Raw genomic sequence first — 21,413 nt, 5'->3', positions numbered from 1 at the left:
CATGTGCAAGAAGATTCTCACCACTTGGAAGCCACGATGCACCAACAGGACATCTCATCCCACCTCATCTCATCTTTTGGAATCCAAGAACACCCCACCCCATCTCAACCCAACAGCTCCTTGCAGCAGTCATCCAGAAGTGGAATACTTTCCAAGGTGTGACAGGACCCTAACTAATAAAAAAACCTTCCCCTAGCACATTCCAAAACTGTCTTGAAAGAAAGGGGGAAAAAAAGAGCGGAAAAAAAAGGTACTGATGTCTGATTACTTAACTTCTATCCAGCAATGAAAATAATATTAGCTGCAACCAGGCTGCATAAATATTACTGGATTTAATTTGTATATAAACATAAAGGGAAATCTGAACTTCACCCCTGCATGTGCAAAATGTGCAGCCACAAAGTCTATTGGATTTTTAAAAGCTGACAGAATTCAGATTAATTACTTCAGATTTTTTAAAAGCACACCACCAGCTACACAAACAGCTGTTTCAATACTGAACAATAGGCTCAGAGCTGTCAGCTTCACCTTGCATCTGACTGCATTCCATCTTCTCTAATAACCCCCAAAATTGTCTTCAGAAGCACCTTGAACATCGAATCCAACACCACCCTGAGAAATCTGCTGCAGCAATGACCACCCCAACATTTCCTGATGCTGTGTTACCTGTATTTTAGTTCTCACCATCACAATTTCTATGAAGGAGAGAAGAAGAAAACCCACCCAGCTAAAGGAAACCTCTCCCTGCCTGCATGCATGCCGATAGCAACAAACTCCATCTCTGGGCTAGCTGGGCAGATATTCATCTCCCAGCTGCCTTTTTACCCCGGTGCATTGTGCAGGAGATCCAAACCTGCTCAGGATTTTGGCGTGGGTGCCATTATTTCACAACTCCTGTAAACACCAGTTCAATAATGGGAACCAAATTCTATTTCCTTCTAGTTTTGCCTTTAAGTGAAGATGACATCATCGTTCTGGCTGTCCTGCCAATGAGCGTGGCGGTGGTCCCGGGAGGAGGGGGGGGGCTGCAGCCAGCTCTGCACAGCCCTGGAGCAGGGGGGGAAACCTGACCTACTTCCACACCCCAGCTTTTGGGGCATCCCCCCCCCCTCCCTTCCTCCCTCCCTCTGCTCTTTTTTTCATTTTGTTTGGGGGGTGGTTCTTTTTAATGCTGCATTTCTGCAGCTCCGCTTCCCTGCAACACAAGGCTGTAAGTTTTGATAAATTGCCTGTTTGATGATAAATCTCAAAATCAAAGCAACACAGAGATGGGGGGGGGGGAGGGGATATTAACAAACAAACAACCTGATATAAAGGCTGCTCCATAGTGATCATGATGAAAATACTGGTGGAAAACTGCAGCATCAGGCAGCATCACAGTCTCATTTTAAGGCAGATTCCAAGTTTTCAGAGAATTTTAAGGAAAAAAATATCCCTTTATAGTCTTCAGTCTCCGAATTAAAGGTGGTCTTTGTTTCTTAATGCTGATTTCTTCCCACGCTGGAAATACCACTCCAGACATTTTTATGCATCGTTCCCTTTATCCCCCCCGCCAGCCCCTATAACACTGCCTCAATCCTCCCGACTGTTAAATAAATCTGCACCTTCTAATTGTCTAACAAGAGCCAGTCACTGAAAAATGGGATGTTTTTAAAAGGATAGCGAGGCCTTTCATAATTTAAACACACGTTCAGCTCGGCAAGATTGGAGCCTTCTCCTATTTAAGGCCACCACAAATGGAAGTTGTGCAGCTGACAGCAGAAGGTCCCTGTCACTACACTTTTCCCTGATCAATCACAGAAAGAAAAAGCCCATTGTGCAGAGCCGGCGGGGAGGACGAGCCCTGTTCTCAAAGCGATCGTGGCACTGCCTGAAAAGGCAGTGAGGGACCTGGCTCTGAGGGTTGGGCTCGAAGACTTCTGTCCTTTTGTCCTCGGAGCCAGGCGACCGCTGCCACGCTGTGCCCTGCCACGCTGTCCCCTGCGGCAGGGCTCAGCTACGAGCAGGTACCTTCTCTTGCTTCCCCCCATTTTGAGCACAGCATCCTGACTGGAAGCCAACAGTGGGGGCTGGGGAAGGAGCCCAGCTGCCTGGGAAGCAATCTGTCAGCACACACGCTCGGCCAAAGCTGTTTCGGGCTAAAATAATTCATTTTGATGCAGTTTGGCGAGGGGGAATTGCCAAACACGGCAGCGGGACGCAGAAATATTTTAGTATTAAGGGCACCTGCATCAAGAGGTGATCTCAATCCATCTGAGCACTTCCCATCCTTTTGGAGAGGCAGGCGATGGGGAGCATGGGGTGGTGGAGGCAGAGCCAGCTGCAGCACGAGCTGGATGCAGACCCTGCTACGCTGGCATCGCTTCCTCAATGTCACTGGCAAAGGTTTCTCCTCACCATTTCACATCAGCATCATAAACCAATCATTGTATTTTCATGGCAAGGAGAGCCCCTCATTAGGGCTTCTCAGGAATTCCTGCTTAAAGGAGAAAAGGGAGAAAAACACAGCCCTATTCCTGACCCTTTGAGAAAGCAGAGGCAGGGAAAGGAGCACCCTGAGCTCCCAGTCCCCTTCAGGGTGACATTACGTGGTGCCACCGCATCCTCACGCACATTGCTTCCCACGGCAGCACCTCCTAACAGGCTGCAGAAAAATCCTACCCAAAGATCTATAGGACTCATAAGGAGTATGAAAACATGATCCATCCTAAGGGAAGAGAGGGAGGGAGAGGGAGAGGGAGGGCAGAGACTGTCATCATCCCTGAAGTGATGTAAGCTTCTAAATATAGCACCAGCAATACAGAAGGAACAATAAAAAGGCACCATGGATTCAATTTCGCCATCGCTTTCGTGCTACCCTGACCATCTTTCTTCAACTGTTGTGTTAAGCAGGGAAAGGTCATCTCCTATTTGCAGCCGTTCAGATTTAGCTGGTTTATAATCCTTCCTTAAATATGTTTCTAAATGACAGCTCTCTCTCCTGCAGATCTGTGTCTGTTGGTGCACAGGCTCTCTGCAGCATCGGGCAGCAGCATGATCAGCATCGCAAACAGGGACAACGCCGGCACAGGGGGAAGGGGAAGCCCCCTCTGCTCCAGACTCAAACAAAAAGTTCATTTCTACAATTTGAAGCAACGTGATTCATAAGGATGCTCCTCCCTTCCTTCCTGACATCTCACTTCAGCAAGAGGTGTGGGACTTTGGGAAGGTCTGCAACCTGAAAACCCCTGCTGAGAAGGAGGAGTAGACACCAACCTCAGAAGGGTAAAGTTTGTGGCATTGAATCCACCTAGAGGTACTGAAAGGACAAAAACTTCTAACATCCCACAGCAAAAATTTCCCAAACACACTCAGAATTTTGCTCACTAAAACATTACTATCATCTAATCTCAAAAGTGAAATCACAGCCCAAATGTAACACAGACTTGGTCACAATTTCTGCAGCTGTCACCCACCTCAGAAGCCAGCTGGAGCCTCACATTTGGAAACTGAAACCCCCACCACTGTACATATTCATCTTCACCTCTTAAAAGCTGGTAAGAAAGCCAGGACAAGAGACCACTTTTTCTTCCCTGGTTTAAAGAAACTACCTCAAGTTAAACCAAACAAAGTACCAGCACACCTCTCATAAGGATGACCTTGAGAATACTGCATTAACTCCACAGATGAGGTTAAAAGTCATTTAAATGCCACTTGCAATATTTCTTCTGTCATTTTGCTTGAAGATTAACTTCAAACTGGAAGCAGCAAGGAGGGATGGATCTGACACCTTCTCCCAAATACCAAAATGTCTCTCAAAACAAGGGTGATTTTGAACAGTCAGCTCCCATTTACCAGTGGTCAGGGCAGCCAGCTCCAAGAGTAGATGTGACACAAGTCTCATCTCAGCCATGTCATCTCATGGCATTCTCCCTGAGCAGACCAGTGTCTGGAGGCACCACAGGGCAGTCTATACCCACAGACTTGCCCAGGCTTGGATGTAACATCCCTCTCAGCTGTGCCTGGACAGAGGCTGGGACCAGCCAGGCATAGCATAGCCTGAGCTTGGTGACAGCAAGACAACAAGAAAAAAGGTAGGTAAGTCACCAGCAGAACTGTTTCAATGGGAGTTCCCAGCCAGGTGACCACTGCACAACACACAGATCCCCATGTCTGCCATGTTGGAGAAGCCCAGCACATAGCCTTGAGCAGCTCTGCAGGGTTTCCCTCTGCAGATCATAGAACAATCTCATCGTGTCTGTTGGAAAAGGCCTTTCACAGCACTGATGATGAAACATTTCCATGCCATTTCCAAGCTTCCTCATTTTCTGGATTGATCCAGCTCTTCTTGCCATGAAACATGGAAAGCTGAGCATGCTCTTCAATGTATTTCCCAAGTATCAGGAGGGGTCACTGCCTTCACTGAGAGCAGAAGAGCAGCAAAGCCCAGTTACTGTCACCCAACCTGAGAAACTGGTATGAACAGATAAAGCCAAAATGCCATGCACACTCCACACTGACAATCCACAACTGTTAAGCAAACTTTACAGGAAACAATATCAGAAAGACAGTACAGGCACCTACTTTGTGTCTACATTACCTCCAGCAAAAATTTAATTGCATGAGAACACAAAATTTCAATATTCAGTGTCAAAAATGAACTCTGACTTCAAATCACAGAATCATTTTCAATGGAAAAATACCTCTAAGGTCATTCAGTCCAGCCACCAACCTAACACCACCACAGCCACTAAACCACATCCCCAAGTGCCATGGCCACACATTTCTTGACTACTCCCAGGGATGGTGACTCCACCACCTCCCTGGGCAGCCTGTTCCAGTGCCTGACCACTCTTCCAGGAAAGGAACTGTTCCTCATCTCCAACCTCCCCTAGCACAATTTCAGGCCATTTCCTCTTGTTCTATCACCTGATGCTAAGGAGAAGGGACCAGCCTCCACTTCACTCCTACCTCCTTGCAAGAATTTGTAGAGAGCAATGAGGTCTCCACTCAGCCTCCTTTTCTCCAGACCAAACAACCCCAGGTCCCTCAGCTGCTCCTCACCAGCCATGTTCTCCAGACCCTTCACCAGCTTAGTTGCCCTTCACTGGATATGCTCCAGCCCCTCAATGTCCTTGCAGGGGTCAAAAACTGAACCCAGTATTGACAGTGTGACCTCACCAGTACCCAGTACCCACACTGGCAAGAACAAAGCGAATATCAACAAAGAATTAAGCTCCAGTGATGGTCCCACTTAACCAGAGACTTCATTGAATCACCCACTTCAAGTATTTCATCTGTCAAATAGATCCCTATTAGGAAAATTTCCACATATCAAATGTAAAATTACAAATGCTGTTAAATGTCATTAGATAACGATCAGCTCTATGCCAAACCCAGAGATGCTCTCCTAGCTACTCTCTCGCACAGACAGTGGGTTTCATGCCAAGTTTCTCAAGGAAAACAGGGCATCCAAATGCTTGCATTATGCACTGACATTTTCTGATGGTGATTTTAACTGAAAATTCCTCAGGATATTCTCAGTCCCTCACTCGACCCCAGAAGGCTTCCAACTGAGCTGATGCAAATTTCCACACTCTAAATTAGAGAGCCATCTTAACTTGGATACAAAGATGAAGACAACAACCCTTAAAGTCCTTCAGTGTTATGTGACATTCAACTCAGCGACTCAAAACTCGTAACCCTGCAGGCTAAAACACAAAGTGACCCTTCACACAACTGCTTCTCCTTGAGGAATGATAAACCTAAGCCTAAGTGAAAGGTTGAGCAGCCTACAAACGAGAACACAACCAGGCTGCTAGCCTTTGGTAGAGCATATTGAACAGAAACAGCCCAGATGGAAGAGAGGAAATAAAGCACAGCTCCATGCACGCTACCATCTCCCTGCATACAGGCAACCAGCTTGCTGGCTACTACCCTGCTGGTTTTCCACAAGGAGCCACTCAAGATGCCATTTCAAAAGCCTGAAACAATTGTGTCAGAAAGAAAGATCTGACAAAGAACTGCAACTCAAACAGTCTGGGTTTACAAGTCCCCCAAAAGACTGGAATCTGTTTACCGTGAACCACCCGACTGCCACGATACAGTTAGGAGCAGTGGGCACAACTCTTCCACATCATTCTCCATCTAATTTGCATAAGAGGCTGCTTATAAACAATTAATGACTTTGGAACTGCCACCCAACCCCTTAGGGTCCATCAAAATGGAGATTAACTCTCTGAACATAAAATATTTTTGCAGGCATCTTCCAAGGAACTGAGTTAATTTCCAGCATGGTGTAAATTTGTCTGTGTGGAGAGGAGGAAGGAACAGAAAACTGATTATTGTGACCTGAATTTTTGCTGCTTCCGCATGTTTGTTTGCAAAATATCTCGACCTTCTGAAAGGTTCTTCTGCCACAAGCTGCCATGAAGCAACAACAGGCACCACAGGACATCACAGTATAGTAGGGGTTGGAAGGGACCTTTGGAGATCACCCAGTCCAAGACCCCTGCCAGGGCAGGGTCACCTAAAGAAGGTCATGAAGGAACACATCCAGGCAGGTTTTGAATGTCTCCAGAGGTGGAGACTCCACCAACTCTCTGAGCAGCCTCTTCCAGTGGTCTGCCACTCTCAAAGAAGTTCTTCCTTGTGTTTAGATGGAACTTTTTATGTTCAAGCTTGTGCCCAGCACTTGCAGCACCAGCTTAGGTCAGGATCTGAGTAACTCCAGTTCAGTCCCAGCTAACAGAGTGGAGACATTTCTCTGCAAAGGACAAGGCTGTTCTCAGGATCTCCTTCCAAACACTTTCAGGCCTCCTGGTGAAAGTGCTCACTTGTAGAAACACTGAGGTGTTTGGACTGCAAGCAGGAAATAAATGTAAAAGTATCCACATATTTTTCTTGAATTATCCCCCAGACAAGTGGAATTCTGCTGAGCAAGAGAAGGGGGGACACCAACCCACTGTGAGCAGGGTCATGGGGCCCATCCTCAAGCCACCTTTCACCAACACCTGGGGAAGGAGCAGCTGTACAACTGAGTGCTCCTCTTACTGGAAATACAGAAAGCTTTAATAAAACCTCTGAGCCAAGAACAGAAAAGGAAAGAATTACTGTGAGCATTAGTAGGGGGGGAAAAAAAAAAACAAAAAAAAAAGAGAGAAAATGTCTTTAAAGCAGGTGGCAGAATATGTGTGTGTCCACATGGCAAAAATTAGCTACCTTTTCAGCTGCATAAAGGTGAAAGAAGAAGCCCTGAAGAAAGATAGGCAAGCAGCCTCACAATGGAGCCCTTCCCCACAGCAACTCAGAATCTTCTTCCAGGACCACAACTGGCAGAGCAGAAAGATCTCTGTCCATCCGTCCCACAGCCCAATGTGCAGCCACCAAAGGCTTTCCATAGGCAATGATAAGGGCTGCACGTTACTGCCAGCAGCCAGGTTTCACAGAATCCCAGCATGGGGGGAGTTGGAAGGTCCTCTGGAGATCATCCAGTCCAACCCCCCTGCTAAAGCAGGGCACCCACAGCAGCTTGCTCAGCATCACAATGTCCAGCTGCGTTTGGAATCTCTCTAGAGAAGATTCCATAACCTCTCTGGACAGCCTGCTTCAAGGCTCCAGCACCCTCATAGTACAATTTCTCATCCTCTCCTCATGGAACTTCCTGAGTTCCAGTTTGTATCTGTTGTCCCTTGTTCTGTTGTTAGGCACCACTGACAAGAGTATGGCTCCATCATCTTGCCTCCCACCTTCTAGCTCTTGTTGAGCATTTTGAAGATGCCCTCTCAGGCTGCTCTTCTCCAGGCTAACCAGCCCAGACTTGAGCCAGATCTGACTAAACACAGGTGCTCACTCAAAATAAATCCTCCCTAGTTTCATTTTGGGGCAGTTTCATTTGTGCATCACTTGTAAATGCTGTTCAGCAGCTGCAGATGTGATTTCTGTAGTTCACAGTTTCTGCATAAACTGCTCATATCAGGCCTGTAAAATCTTCAGGGAAACTCCTGAATACAAGTTTTGAACAACTACAACCACTGCCATTATCTATAAACTGGGATGTACTGGGGCTTGCAGCTTGCATAGGTTGTCACTGTAAAATTTTCAGTTGAAAACCAGTGATTTTATCCAACAGGCACCATTTGCAGCACTTTCTGATTTTGTGCACAGCCTACCCAAGTCATTACTCTTTGGAAACTACAGACGCTCAATCAATCAGCTGGAGAAGCACCAGTGGCCTATAGAAATTCCTAGGAAGCTTTTTAATGTGCAGCACCCTGAGGACTGGCGTTTTGTTAATGACCATCATCACCAGCGACAGACTTTCAAGGAGTCCTTGAGAGCAGCACCGCTGACAAAACGAGCAGACAAAATCAATATGTAAAATAAATTATGAGCAAGCATGCGTTTGGCACCGCTCCCCTGGCTTCAAAACACAAAGGGGCCTGCCCGAGGGCACCTGTCTGGCTAGAGCAGAGCGAGTTCCAGATGCTGAGCATGGGTTCCCATCACGGAGAGAGGCTGTTCCCAGCTCCACCAGTGAAGCAACGTTGAGCCAGGGAAGCAGACATCTCTGACATCATTCTGAAACACAGACGCTTAACTTCTACATCATCTTCATCTGGCTGGTTGACAGTGGGCAGAAGATGAGCGAGCAGCAGGTGGCCAAGGAGGCCAGCAGCATCCTGGCTTGAATGAGCAATAGTGCGGCCAGACAGAGTAGGGACAGGATCACACCCCTGTACTTGGCCCTGGTGAGGTCATACCTCAAATACTGGGTTTAGTTTTGGGCCCTTCACTCCAAGAAGGGCATTGAGGTGCTGGAGTGGCTCCAGACAAGGGCAAGGAAGATGGTGAAGGGTCTGATGAAAAGCAGCTAAGGAACCTGGGGTTGCTCAGCTTTCAGGAGCAAACAAGGCTAAGGGGAGATGAAATTGCTCTTTACAACTCGCTGAAGGGAGGTTGGAGGCAGGTGAGGGTTGGTCTTTTCTCCCAAGTTAGAAGTGATAGGACAAGAGGAAACAGCCTTTAGATTGTACCAGGTCAAGATTAGGTTGCACATTAGAAGAAAATTCTTCACTGAAAGGGTTCTCAAACACTGGAATAGGCTGCCCAGGAAGGTGGTTGAATTCTGGAGATGTTTCAGAGGCAGAGGTGCAGTGCTGAGGGACATGGTTTATCACCAGCCTTGGCAGAGTTAGAGAATGGTTGGACTCAATAATCTTAAAGCTCTATTCCAACCAAAATGATTCTGTAATTTTTAAGATTCATCCCCAAAGAGCAGTCTGGCATAATTTTCAATTCCAGAAAGCCAGAGGCTGCAGCCTTGTACCTCCTCACATCTCCTCCACCGGTGTGTGACGGGTGCTGTTGTTACACCTACGTGCACCCCATCGGGCTCATCTTTGGGTGCAAGCCACAACAACCCTGCAAGTCGTCTGCTCAGGAAGTGAACCTTCTGCAGGTGCAGCTTCTTTTTGCTCACAGTGGAAAAATACTTGAAATGGCAGCAGTTCAACAGAGCTGCAAACAACCAACTGCACACGCAGGCTTTCACAGGAGTCCTGTCCTGCCCAGCCCAGAAGGTTCCTGCACACACTGCTGCTCTGGTCTTGAGCCCACACAACTTGTGAGGTGGGATCTGACCTAAGCCATACAAAATTTGAGGTGGAAATAAGAATGTTGTAAAAACAGTGTCAGGAAGAGGGAAATTTGCATTCTCTTTGCATCACACATCACCTTCAGAAAGTTATCGACGACATGAACTTCTTTACCCACTAAGCACACAGCAAGACTCATGGATTGCAGCAAGATCCAAATCTTCTTCTGAGCCACTAGCTAATAAAGCTAACATTCTGGCAAGCAGTTTTTGAAGATGTCAAAAAGAGGAAGTGTGGACATAAACACGTTGAAAAGCAACGAGCTGCAGAGAGAATCATCCTCCAGTGCAAGACCAAGTGACTTTAACAACTTGCAGATCAGCCACAGCCTCATTAGAATCTATCAATATTCCAAACAGAATCAGTCAGATAAATAAACATATATGAAGGATGTATTAATTTGTTATATAAACAGACAGAAGACAGCTGGTGATGCATCCAGGTTTAACAAAAGGCAACTGGAATAACACTGGAAGTCACTAAGTTCTTCACTGAGTGAGTCGTTCGTCATTGGAATGGGCTGCCCAGAGAGGTGGTAGAGTCACTGTCCCTGGAAGTGTTCAAGAGGGGATTGGACGTGGCACTTGGTGCCATGGTCTAGTCATGAGATCTGTGGTGATAGGCTGGACTTGATGATCTTTGAGGTCTCTTCCAACCTTGGTGATACTGTGATAAAAGGTACCACTTCAGCAAGTCTACCTGGCAGTCAAAAATAGCTTAAGAGACCCACGGTGTTTTATAGCATTGAAAATGGAAAGGATTAGTGATGGTAAAGAACCTAATGGGTATGATCCAGTATATTGAAGTGGGACTTAACATCCTACAATCGTGAGCTACCCCATGCTAACTGCAGCCTCTCACAGGATTACATTAAGTAATGATCAAAGAACAAGAAACTTGCCACTCAAGCAGTCTTCAATGACAGACTCCTCTGAAGATAAATGCTTCTACATGGCTCCAGGATTTTTTTTTTACATGATGCAAGTATTAAGATACTGTCCATAAAACCTAATATTATAATAAATCTTTTAAAGCTCCTCATCCTCTTACAAGTGTTTAAAAAAGTACATTTGCATCTCTGAGAAAGGGGATTACCACTCCAAGTTTGGTACTGGTTTCTTTATCCTGTTCTACAAATGAACCAACAATTGAAAGAATTCAAAAGGTTGTCACAACTCCAGAGAAATATACCAGAAATATGCATTACATCATACATGGGCTATTTTCTGAAGTAGAAACATTCTTCAAGTCACAAAACCAAAGAAAAATCATGGAAAGAACTGTCAAAAATGTACATAGGTAATGAATTAGTGGGGGGGGGGGGAAATCCATCTTACATAAATGGGAAAAAAAAAACCCAACTCTTTTGTTTACAGGCTTGAGGGCTGTGTGGACATTTGTATTAAATTGTTAAACCTCCTGTGGGTTTGATCACTGCAAGAACTGTACATAGAAATCTTCTTATCAAGGTCTGTCAATATCTGAGGGGTGGGTATCAAGATGAAGGTGCCAGGCTCTTTTTGGTGGTGCCCAGTGATGGGACAAGGAACAAGAGGTACAAGCTAGAATACAGGAGGTTCCATCTGAATATGAGGAGACACTTCTGTATGGCAAGGGTGACAGAGCACTGGAGCAGGCTGCCCAGAGAGGTTGTGGAGTCTCCCTCTCTGAAGGCTTTCAAAGCTCCCCCGAACAAGTTCCTGTGCAGCCTGTCCTAGGTACTTTGGCAGGAGGGCTAGACTCGATCTCTAGAGGTCCCTTCCAACCCCTAACATTCTGTGACTGTGATTTTATTGTGAACCATTTACTTCCTGATTTTGAGCTAAGATGAAAAGACAAATTCACTTTGATAAAAGCACCAGAATTACCTTTTTTTTCCTCTTCTAGTTTCTTTTTTATTCCCTAAAAGCATTCACATTAAACAATCATCTGGTGCTAGTCAGGCTGCAAGCACCTGCTGGATGAAAGTTTGGGACACAATCAAACAAAGATTCATAGAATGGTTTGCTTTGGAAAGGACCTTCAAAATCATCTAGCTCCAAACCCCTGCCATGAGCAGGGACACCTTCCACTAGCCCAGGGTGCTCAAAGCTTCATCCAACCAGGCCTTGAACACCTCCAGGGAGAGGGCATCCACAACCTTCCTGGCCAGCCTGTTCCAGTGTCTCACCACCCTCACTAGAAAGAATTTCTGTCTAATCATTTCTTCTGTAATTAAGAGCTACAGTTGCATTACTTACTGGGCTGAGAAGTAGACTAAGGCCTAGGCTATTTTTTATCTCAGTCATGACAATACCTCACTGCAAGACTGTTTCCTGTCTGGATCCTTATCTATGCTACAGACAGCAATATGCACAGTGCTCATCTGCAAAGAGATCCACACTCATACCAACAAATCAGACCTGAAGGAAGAGCAGGTACAATTAACACCAGTAGCACACTAATGACATCTAAACCATGAAGTTAGAAGAGTCCAGAGATGGACAACAAAGCTGATGAAGGATTTGGAGAACAGGGCTGGTGAGGAGCAGCTGAGGGAACTGGGGGTGTTCAGTCTGGAGAAGAGGAGGCTGAAGGGAGACCTCATTGCTCTTTATAGCTCCCTGCAAAGGAGGTTGGAACAGCATGGCGGTTGGTCTCTTCTTCTTAGTAACAAGTGATAGGACAAGAAGAAATGGCCTCAAGTTGCACCAGGGAAGGCTTAGTCTGGACATTAGGAACAATTTTTCTCCTGAAAGAGTGGTCAGGCATTGGAACAGGCTGCCCAGGGAGGTGGTGCAGTCACCATCCCCGGAGGTGTTCAAGAAATGTACGGACAAGGCACTTTGGGACATGGCTTAATGGCCATGGTGGTGTTAGGTTGATGGTTGGATTTGATGATCTTAGAGGTCATTTGCAACCCTTCATGTTTAAGGAGGGTGGAAAGAGGAGGAACAAAAAAAAGGAGGGGAAAAAAAACATCCACAAATTTTCCTATCTCTGGATATTTATTGTGCAGGAGAGCAGTGCTTGTGAAACAACATTGCTCTATGAACCACAAAAATATAGTAAAAGAGTTTAAATGGTACCTTCTTCACCAAGGAAAACCAAGCAGAGGATTCAATTTTAACGTCAGTTCATTCAAGGCAGGGAAATAAAACAAGTTAGTGTACCTGCCACAATTTAAATCTCTACTGCCCTGAAGATACAGGCTTAGATTAAGTACTAGGACTCCTTTACTTTAGTAAAAGGCATAAAAGAAAAGATGAGCTTCAGAGATGGCAACAGCAGTTTAAAATACCTGTGCGTGGAACTTGGCCCATCACAGGGATCTCTACAGAATGAGCTGCAGCAGTAACAAGCAAACAGCTCCATGTGAGAAGTAGATGGAAGCTCATGGGTAATGTTTTATAAAAAAAACAAATATTAACCTTAATCATCAATACCAATCACAGTCTATTTAATGCTCAGAGATTTACATTTTAAGGAGTTAATGGAGATTGCACAGATAATTCCCCTTAAAAGCAAACACAAGAAATCTTCTATTTAATCACAAAAGGCAAAAGAAATTCTGAGCTGGGATAAAGCAATACTGAATTTCAATAGCTGCTTTTCTTCAGAAAGCAGAAAACTACCTGTCTGAGAGATTAGAAGTTTGAAACAGTGCTATGTTGAGTACTCCAATACCCTACCACTGGAGCCTGAAGTCCCCACAGACTGGCTGGGAAGCACCGAGCCCTCCCTGAATACACAGGGCTAACAAAAGGTCCATCAGGCTACATTCAGCATCTGTCAGAGAGCATTCAGCAACAAGCTGGAGAGTGAAATACAACTTACTCCTTCATTTTTTGCCAGACAGAAAATCTGCCAGCAAGTTTGTAAACAGTTTCCCACTCTGGCAGCAAGGTTCTTGCAAGTTCTTGTCAAACAGAAATTGAATTCAAGAACCTTTCTCCTTATTCTGCCCATGAAGGGTTACACCATAAAGCCTGTGGCTCAAGCCCAACAGCCATGCATGATCAGACTCACCCAGGTAAGAGTTAAACCTAGGCACAGAACAAACAGTACCTCAGAAAAATTTATTCTTTTGCCAGATAATGATGGAAATACAGGAAAATATCAGAGCCCAATTTTTATTTACTTGTCAAACAGGCAGCTGCTTATTGTGTTTTGATTTCTCAGTCATACATTCAGTTACAAATTGCTTTTTGCTATACCAAGTACTGGGAGGATGACACTTCCCAATTAGGATCTTATAGTCTTCCAAAGCCAGGATTGGTATTTCAATTCAGGCTGCTGAAAACCCAACAGCTTGCAGATTTTCTGTTGGAGAGGTGGTTGTTTACTCCTTGCCTCTTAGGACTCACTCATCCAGGAAACACCTAGCAGTGTTAACAAGACTCTTTTTATCTATTCCTAATTAACTGCCATAAAGGCAGATTTAGGAATGTGCTGTTCAGTTATGAAGTTTCTATCATTTCCCATCAAATACTGAGCAAGATTCACCCTGAGAACCGTCAGGCATTGGAATCATCTCCCAAGGGAAGCAGTGGATCTCCCTACACTGGGCAGTTTTGAGACTCAGCTTGACAAGGTGCTGGGCCATCCCATTTCACCTAGAAAAGTTGAACCAGATGATCCTCGGGGTCCACTCCAAGCTGGCATTCTGTGATTTCATGAAAACACAGATATATTTGTAAATCTGAGGAAGCCAGGTTTGCAACAAGAAGCTCTACGTGCAGAGGTACACATGGGCTCTGTGTCATGGGTGACAAAGTAGTAAATCAGCATCAAGAAAAATCCTAATGAGCACATCACTTCTTGACTGATTAGTCTTGTGAATGCACCACACTGGCTCCTTCCAACACTAACTGGTATCCTCTGAAACTCAAGAAGCTGTAAAACTTGGTCTTTCTTAGACCAAAGATGCTGAGTCCCTCCTCATGCCCTTCCAGGCAAGTTGCACAGCACGCACCACTTTCTCTTCCTCTTAGCAATAAAGTCTGACAATTATTTTCTTCCTGCTTGCTCACTGTCAAACAGCAAAGAGAAAGAGACAGATTTTTGTCATGCACAGATTGGAATTTAATTCCCAATAAAGCCTTCTGCATGACTGCCCAGAGCACAAGCATCCAACATCTCATTTCATCAGTAACTAACTCAACGGCTTCCTAATGATAAAACCCAACCCATGTGACAGTTCTCAAAATGAGGTGGCCAAGGACATTAAACTTCAGGCAGCATTTTCTCTTCCTGTCACAGCAACAGGGGCTCTTCTTACAAGAGAAATGCTGAAATAATCTCTACTCACATACAGGGTAATGTTGTGAGGAGTCTAAAACCACCTGCAACCCAACAGCTACCAATAAGCAGAAAAAACCAGCAGTTTACTCTGAAAAGGAGGACATCTTTTAATTTATAGCTAACTACACAGATATTTTAAAGTGTACCAGCTAATAGAAGCTTTATACCTTTGGTGGAGATGAAAAGCAGCACACAAAAAAAAAAAAAGGAGGGGGTGTTGGAAATGATTTTGTTGTTTCCTTTTCTGTGCACAGACTACTCGAGGTTTATGTATTTCAAAGTTTGTATTGGTTTTTAACCTTCCAAAGCCAAGTATCCAAAGCAATTATTTTCAATGAAATAATTTGTCTAGATCAGATGGATATCCTGCTGCCAGGCAGGAAGTCTGTAGGTGAAAAATAATGGTAAAAAGCAGCCTTCATAAAAGCATTGTGGCCTTGAAAACGCAGCTCTACATGCCTCAGCACTAGTGGCCGTTACTCTGATGCCTGCATTACCACCCGCTATTTTTAAGCAGATAAACCAAACACAAGAGCATTAATACTGTGCTAAACTGCATTTCTTATTGACTTGATTGCAAACCTTACTTATGAGGTTATTAATGGCAAAAAAACCCCTACCAATTCTTACATCTTGCCAAAAGAACTGTAGGTAAGCCCACCAAAATAGCCACCAAAATCTACCAAAAACATCCACCAAAACCCCCACCAAAATCCACTGAAAACCCCACAAAAAAGCCACCAAAAAACCCCACACCAAAATCCACTAAAGAATCACCAAAAGCCACCAAAACACCCTACCAAAACCCACGAATGACCATTTCTCTCTCCAGCCAACTTGTTAAGATTCATTTATAGTATTCGACTGAAAACCTCTAAACCAAAAAAATCCTCTGTTTTCTAACCTAAATCTCCCCTGCCACCTAAGGTGTTCCAATCCAAAGCACTCCACTGCTCCCCAACAAGGCAAAGAGTGTTCTCCAAAGCAACAAACATGGACTATTTCATCTCAGCAGCTTTTCTCAGTAAAATAAAATGCCATGGGGCCAAGAAGCTGGCCCAAGGCAGAGCAGACTCACCGAGATGTAACTGCTGGCATCCACATTGTCGGTGATGGTCTGACGCTCGCCCCTCTGGTTGATCCTCCTAAACCTCCGTCGGGACTGCCTGAGAGGGACTTCTCTTTGCAAGATGTTTTCCTCATTGTCTTTGGAGTTCTCCACCTGAAAGACATGTTCAGGTTCCTGGTTAAACATCCAGTTCTTCCATATCACCGACAGGCGATGGAGCCGAATGAAGCTCATGAGGAAGGAACAAACATCAGCTCAGAGCAGTTAAAGCCTTCTTGAGAAAACGGACGCAGACGTTTCAGAGAACCACTGCTGCATGTCTCAGAACTACGTTATTACAATGAGCTGGAAGCCACAGCTTCCTTCCAGGAAACAGACTTAAAGTTTAAAAAAAAAAAAGAGTCACACATATCCTCTAAACAATGTCACTCACCAGCAGAAACCCTGCTGCACCCACACAGGTCACACTGCAGCAGTCACCCCGCTCGTTTCAAGGGTACCTTCACCACAGAAGATATATTTCTTTGAGCGTTCATAACCTGACCAAGGCACCCAATCACAGCCTGCTTGTATTGCTGTGACTTTAAAAAGCCTAACTTCTGGTACCACTCACAGCAAATCAACTTGAAATGTTCCAGCTTTTTAAGAGTTACTTCACCGATCACAAAACAGTAGGGGTTGGAAGGGACCTCCAACCCCCTTGCCAAGGCAAGACCACCCAAAGAAGGTCACACAGGAATGCATCCAGTTGTGTTTGGAATGTCTCCAGACATGGAGACTCCACCACCTCTCTGGGCAGCCTGCTCCAGGGGGCCATCACACTTAAATTAACCAAGTTCCTCCTCATGTTTAGATGGAACTTCTTATGATCCAGTTTGTGCCTGTTGCCCCTTGTCCTGTCATTGGGCACCAATGAAAGAAGCCTGGTTCCATTCTCCTGATACCCACCCTTTAAATATTGATCAGCATTGATGAGATCCTTCCTCAGACTTCTCTTTTCCAGATGAAAAAGCCCCAATTCTCTCAGTCTTTCCTCATAAGAGGTGTTCCAGTCCCCTCCTCGTCTTTGCAGCCCTGACATCTTTCACTTCCCAGCAGGTTACAATAACACAACTGGAAACAAATTCCTATCTTGTTGTTAAATATGATTTATGACTATAGACTCAAAACAAGGTGAATGCATCTGGTTAGGAAAAGCAAATGGGAAACCTTTGTATCTCACTGGCAATTCCTTGTTTCTATAAAAAGCAGTCTCATCCTTTCCCATTTCCTTCTAATGTTTTGGAAAAATACCTCCTAGCAGGAAGCAGAGCAGACATGCATCTGAACAGGCTGCAGACTCCACACCACATTTACTGTACAAGAGTTTCTGCTGACCTCAATGATTTTTGTTTTCCCCTGCCACCCAGATTTCACTTGAGAAACCTAAACACCAGACCTGAGTACTGAACAGGAGAACCACCTCTGTGTGGTCTTACACAGCCCTCACTTCACATACTTGGGTAAATTATTTCAGTGTTTGGAGATCTTCTCAATGCTATCAATAGCTAAAGGGTGGAGGGCAAGAAGATGAAGCGAGACTTGCATCACTGGCGTCCAATGACAGGACAAGAGGCATAAACTGGAACCCAGGATGTTCCAGTTGAACAGGAAGAGAAAGTTCATTGCTGGAGACCTGGAGCAGACTGCCCAGAGTGGTTGTGGAGTCTCCTTCTCTGGAGAGATTCCAAACCCACGTGGACATTGTGATCACCAGCGAGCTGCCAAGAGTGACCCTGGTGTAGCAGAGGGCTGGATGATTTCCAGAGGTCCCTTGCAATCCCACCATGCTGGGATTGTGTGTAAACTAGAATTCAAAAGATACAAAGGAATGAAAATCGGAAAGATTCAACTGACAGGAACAAGAGAGTAACCAAAATACCTAAACCATCACAAAAGCAAGATCACATCTACTTTTCATGCCACTTTTTCTAGGCATCTGAGCCTGTCTGAGGTCAGAGGAAGGTGCAAGCACCTGGGCTTACTTTGTGGGTTATTTTTAATTCCACAGAGAACAACGTGTATGGACAATGTTAAGACACAACAGTTAAAAAAGAAGAGTGAACCTCACAGCACAGGGCTGTCAAAATAGACAGCAGAAAAGCAGAGCTCTGCAAGACAGCCTTAGTTTTCACTAGAGCTTTACTACCTGTTTGTAAAGGCACAGGACAATGAATAAAACCAGGAGAGCTGGAGAGGGACTTTTTACAAGGGCATAGAGTGACAGGATGAGGGGTGATGGCTTCAGATTGGATGGAGATGGATTTAACTTAGACATTAGGAGGAAAGTCTTTCCCATGAAGGTGGCTGCCCAGAGAAGCTGTGGAGGCTCCAAGCCTGGAAGTGTTTAAAGTCAGGCTGGATGGGGCTTTGAGCAATCTGGTCTAGTAAGAGGTGCAGGAGGTACATGATAGGGTAGTTGGAACTAGATCATCTTTAAGGTCCCTTCCAACCCAAACCAGTCTGAGAGTCTATACTGAAGTTTCAGACTACGGACCTGAAGCAAATTATGAGATGTGGGGGCTGCCCAGAGAGGTGGTAGAAGTCCCATTCCTGGAACCATTCCAGGTCAAGTTGTTTGAGGCTCAGAGCAACCTCCTCTAGTTGCAGATGTCCCTGCTGACTGCAGATGGAATCTTAAAATCTCTTCCAATCCAATCTATTCTATGATTCCCTGGTGCCATTAAGGCAGCAAGGAAGACCAGGCTGATAAACATGCTCACAGGCTACCAGGTCAGAAGGAGACTGCTGCTCTGTAAGAGTTCTTCCTATTATTTAATTTCCAGTATGTAACAAGAAGCCCAGAGCAGGGGATTAACTGGTTGGTTTCTAATCAAGGGTGTTGAGTTTATTAACCCTGAATAGTAGCAGGAACAGAGTGCTTCCCTACAGCCAGCTTCACCCACAGCACTTGCTGCCACATAAAAACCAAGGAGGATCACTGCACTGTCCTCAATTCTAGCCTGCAGCCCATGCCAGCAGTAAAATGTTTTCCACCTCTAAGTATTATGCTGCTCTTCTGAAATCTTATACTTAGATCTGAGAAGCAGACAAAAGCACCAAGGAACAGCAGAAGGGACACTGAGACATGCTGCAATTCTGGGCCATTTTCTTAAGTGATAAATGGACCCATTATTAATTCAATAGATTGCTCAGCCTCCAAAAATATAAGCTACAATGCCCATTCACACACTATCTGTTATCCTCATTAACTTAAGTTGACCACATTTTATGGCCTTTAAAACGGGTCAGTTCCCAGAAGGTTCCTACTACAAAACTGATTTACATCCTAAACAGAAAGGAGAAGGGAAAAGGTGGAAGAAAAGTAGGAAAAAATATCAGTCAGCAGCAGAAAGGATGGTGGTTTTTTACTGCACTAAAGTAGCTAATTCTTTTGCTTGAAGATAAATATTCATTATGTCTTAAACCTCATTAGTATGTTGCAAATTAAAAAGAGAGAAAATAAAAGAACTAAGATAAATTAATAAGAATTAATCAAGGAAATAAAAGTCAAGTACACCTTGTGTGAGTGTAGATCATTAGCAAGGTGCACACCACCTCACTGATGCTTTCCTCCTCACCCCCTTTGAAGTTCTACCTAGGAAAGTGAGAGGTAATAGTACCTTCAGCTACATTTAGCTGTAAAACATGAACATGAAAATAATGAAGCAGCAATTTTACACTTTTAATTCCCTGATTTTCCTACAGAAAAAAGCTCCAGAAAAGGATTTAAGATACTTTTAAGTGACTTTCACTGGCAGTTAATTACAATTACAGAAAAATTCAAGCTCTTTAAAATCCAGAGGAAAGTTGTCCAGGCTGTGAGTTAGTTGCAAGGACAACCCAACTGTGTTTGATACTGCTGACCTGGCCAACACTGGCTTCTCCAAAGGCTGTGACAGTGTGCTCTGAAAAAAATTCACCACAGTTGTAGCTCCTGAAGTAACTTGTGTGTAACACACATACATACACAAAGCTCTAATTTCTTCACACAATGTTTATTTAAAGTCAGTTTCTCACTAGTAGCACAGATTGCACAGAAGCTGCTCTTCCATTTATGGAGATCTTCCCAATATCTTAAAAGCAAAGGTGAAGAGCACGGGGCCAGACTCTCGTCAGTGGTGCCCAGTGACAGCACAAGGGGCAATGGACACAAACTGGAAGCCAGGAGGAGAAGCTTCTTTGATGTAAGGGTGCTGGAACCCTGGAGCAGGCTGCCCAGAGGTTGTGGAGAGGTTCCAAACCCACCTGGACACAATCAGGTCCACACCACTAAAAATAGTCTGGTCCTATCCCCTTGCTTTTCTCAGGCTGTTCATCTCCAGGTTAAACAGACTCAGGTCCCTGAGCCTCTCCTCCTCACAGAGATGTTCCAGGCCCCTCAGCATCTTCAGAGTCTCCATTACCCAAGGGCTCAGCACACCAAATCCTGGCAGCAGCAGTTAAGAGGTAAAAATGCAAAGCAGATGTGGCAGAGCAGAGTGCCTGGGGCACTGGCGCGGCTGCACACCTCCTCACCCAGGCAGTCCTGTGGTGTCCCTTGAGACCCAAATCTCCTCCATAAAACTCCAGTTTTAAGAGACTGGATAACTGGGAATACACAAATGAATTCTCACTACAAGGCTGAGATTGGCTTCTTGCATTCCTATCTGTGCTTTCTTCATGACATAGGAGACTGTAGATTAAAACATCTGCTGCAGCAACAAGCATGTTACTGATGCTATCAAAGCCCCTGTGCAGAATCAGGCTGACACTGCACAGAAAGAATGGCATGAAGGACAGCAAACTTAGTACAGGACATTGCTGACATCCTCAGTGTATTGTGAGAAACACTGCTCATAGAAGCTGAACATCCACACACTCAATGAGGAAGAGACTCCATCAAATCCTAGTTTTAATGTTACCATATCAAGATGTAAGGAATCAAATCAATAGCAGAGAGATCTGAGCCTAATTAACCAACATGTGGCTTCTTGGAACTACAATTGTTTCTGTTCTAGCACCCATTAACAACATCTCCTAAGATCAAAGCTGAACAACAACCTCCTCTCCCCAACCACACCACTAGAGCACAATATTGGTCTGCACTAAGCAACCCCTAATATTACAGCTACTGACAGTATGTGAACATCAGCCTAGGAAGGACTGAGTTATTATCTGCAAGCACTTGATGCTTGATGGGGCTCTGAGCAACCTGATCTAGTTGGGGATGTCCCAGCTTACTGCAGAAGCTGGACTAGATGACCTCTAGAGCTCCCTTCCAATTCAGTGCATCCTGTGATTCTATGAACTTGGAGATATAAGTACATGTTCTGAAGAAGCAGAAGAAAATGCAGCACTTAGCAATATGGTTTAGTGGTAAAGCATGGTTAATGGTCTGGAGCACC

General features: G+C 44.8%; 1 protein-coding gene across 2 annotated transcripts in view; it reads right to left on the bottom strand.

Moving 5' to 3' along the window:
- The window catches only part of RAPGEF6 (Rap guanine nucleotide exchange factor 6), a 142,416-nt gene that overhangs the window by 70,713 nt on the left and 50,290 nt on the right, over positions 1-21,413 (bottom strand). For both annotated transcript variants that reach the window (XM_009896896.2, XM_054168285.1), the window contains one exon: positions 15,997-16,140. In XM_009896896.2, the coding sequence (XP_009895198.1) occupies positions 15,997-16,140 (144 nt within the window). The remainder of the gene's footprint in view (positions 1-15,996; positions 16,141-21,413) is intronic.

Source organism: Dryobates pubescens, chromosome 16 (genome assembly GCF_014839835.1).
Source record: "Dryobates pubescens isolate bDryPub1 chromosome 16, bDryPub1.pri, whole genome shotgun sequence".
Taxonomy (NCBI): Eukaryota; Metazoa; Chordata; class Aves; order Piciformes; family Picidae; genus Dryobates; species Dryobates pubescens.
Note: the sequence above shows the minus strand (reverse complement) of the source record. Positions and strands in the feature narration are given on the sequence as shown.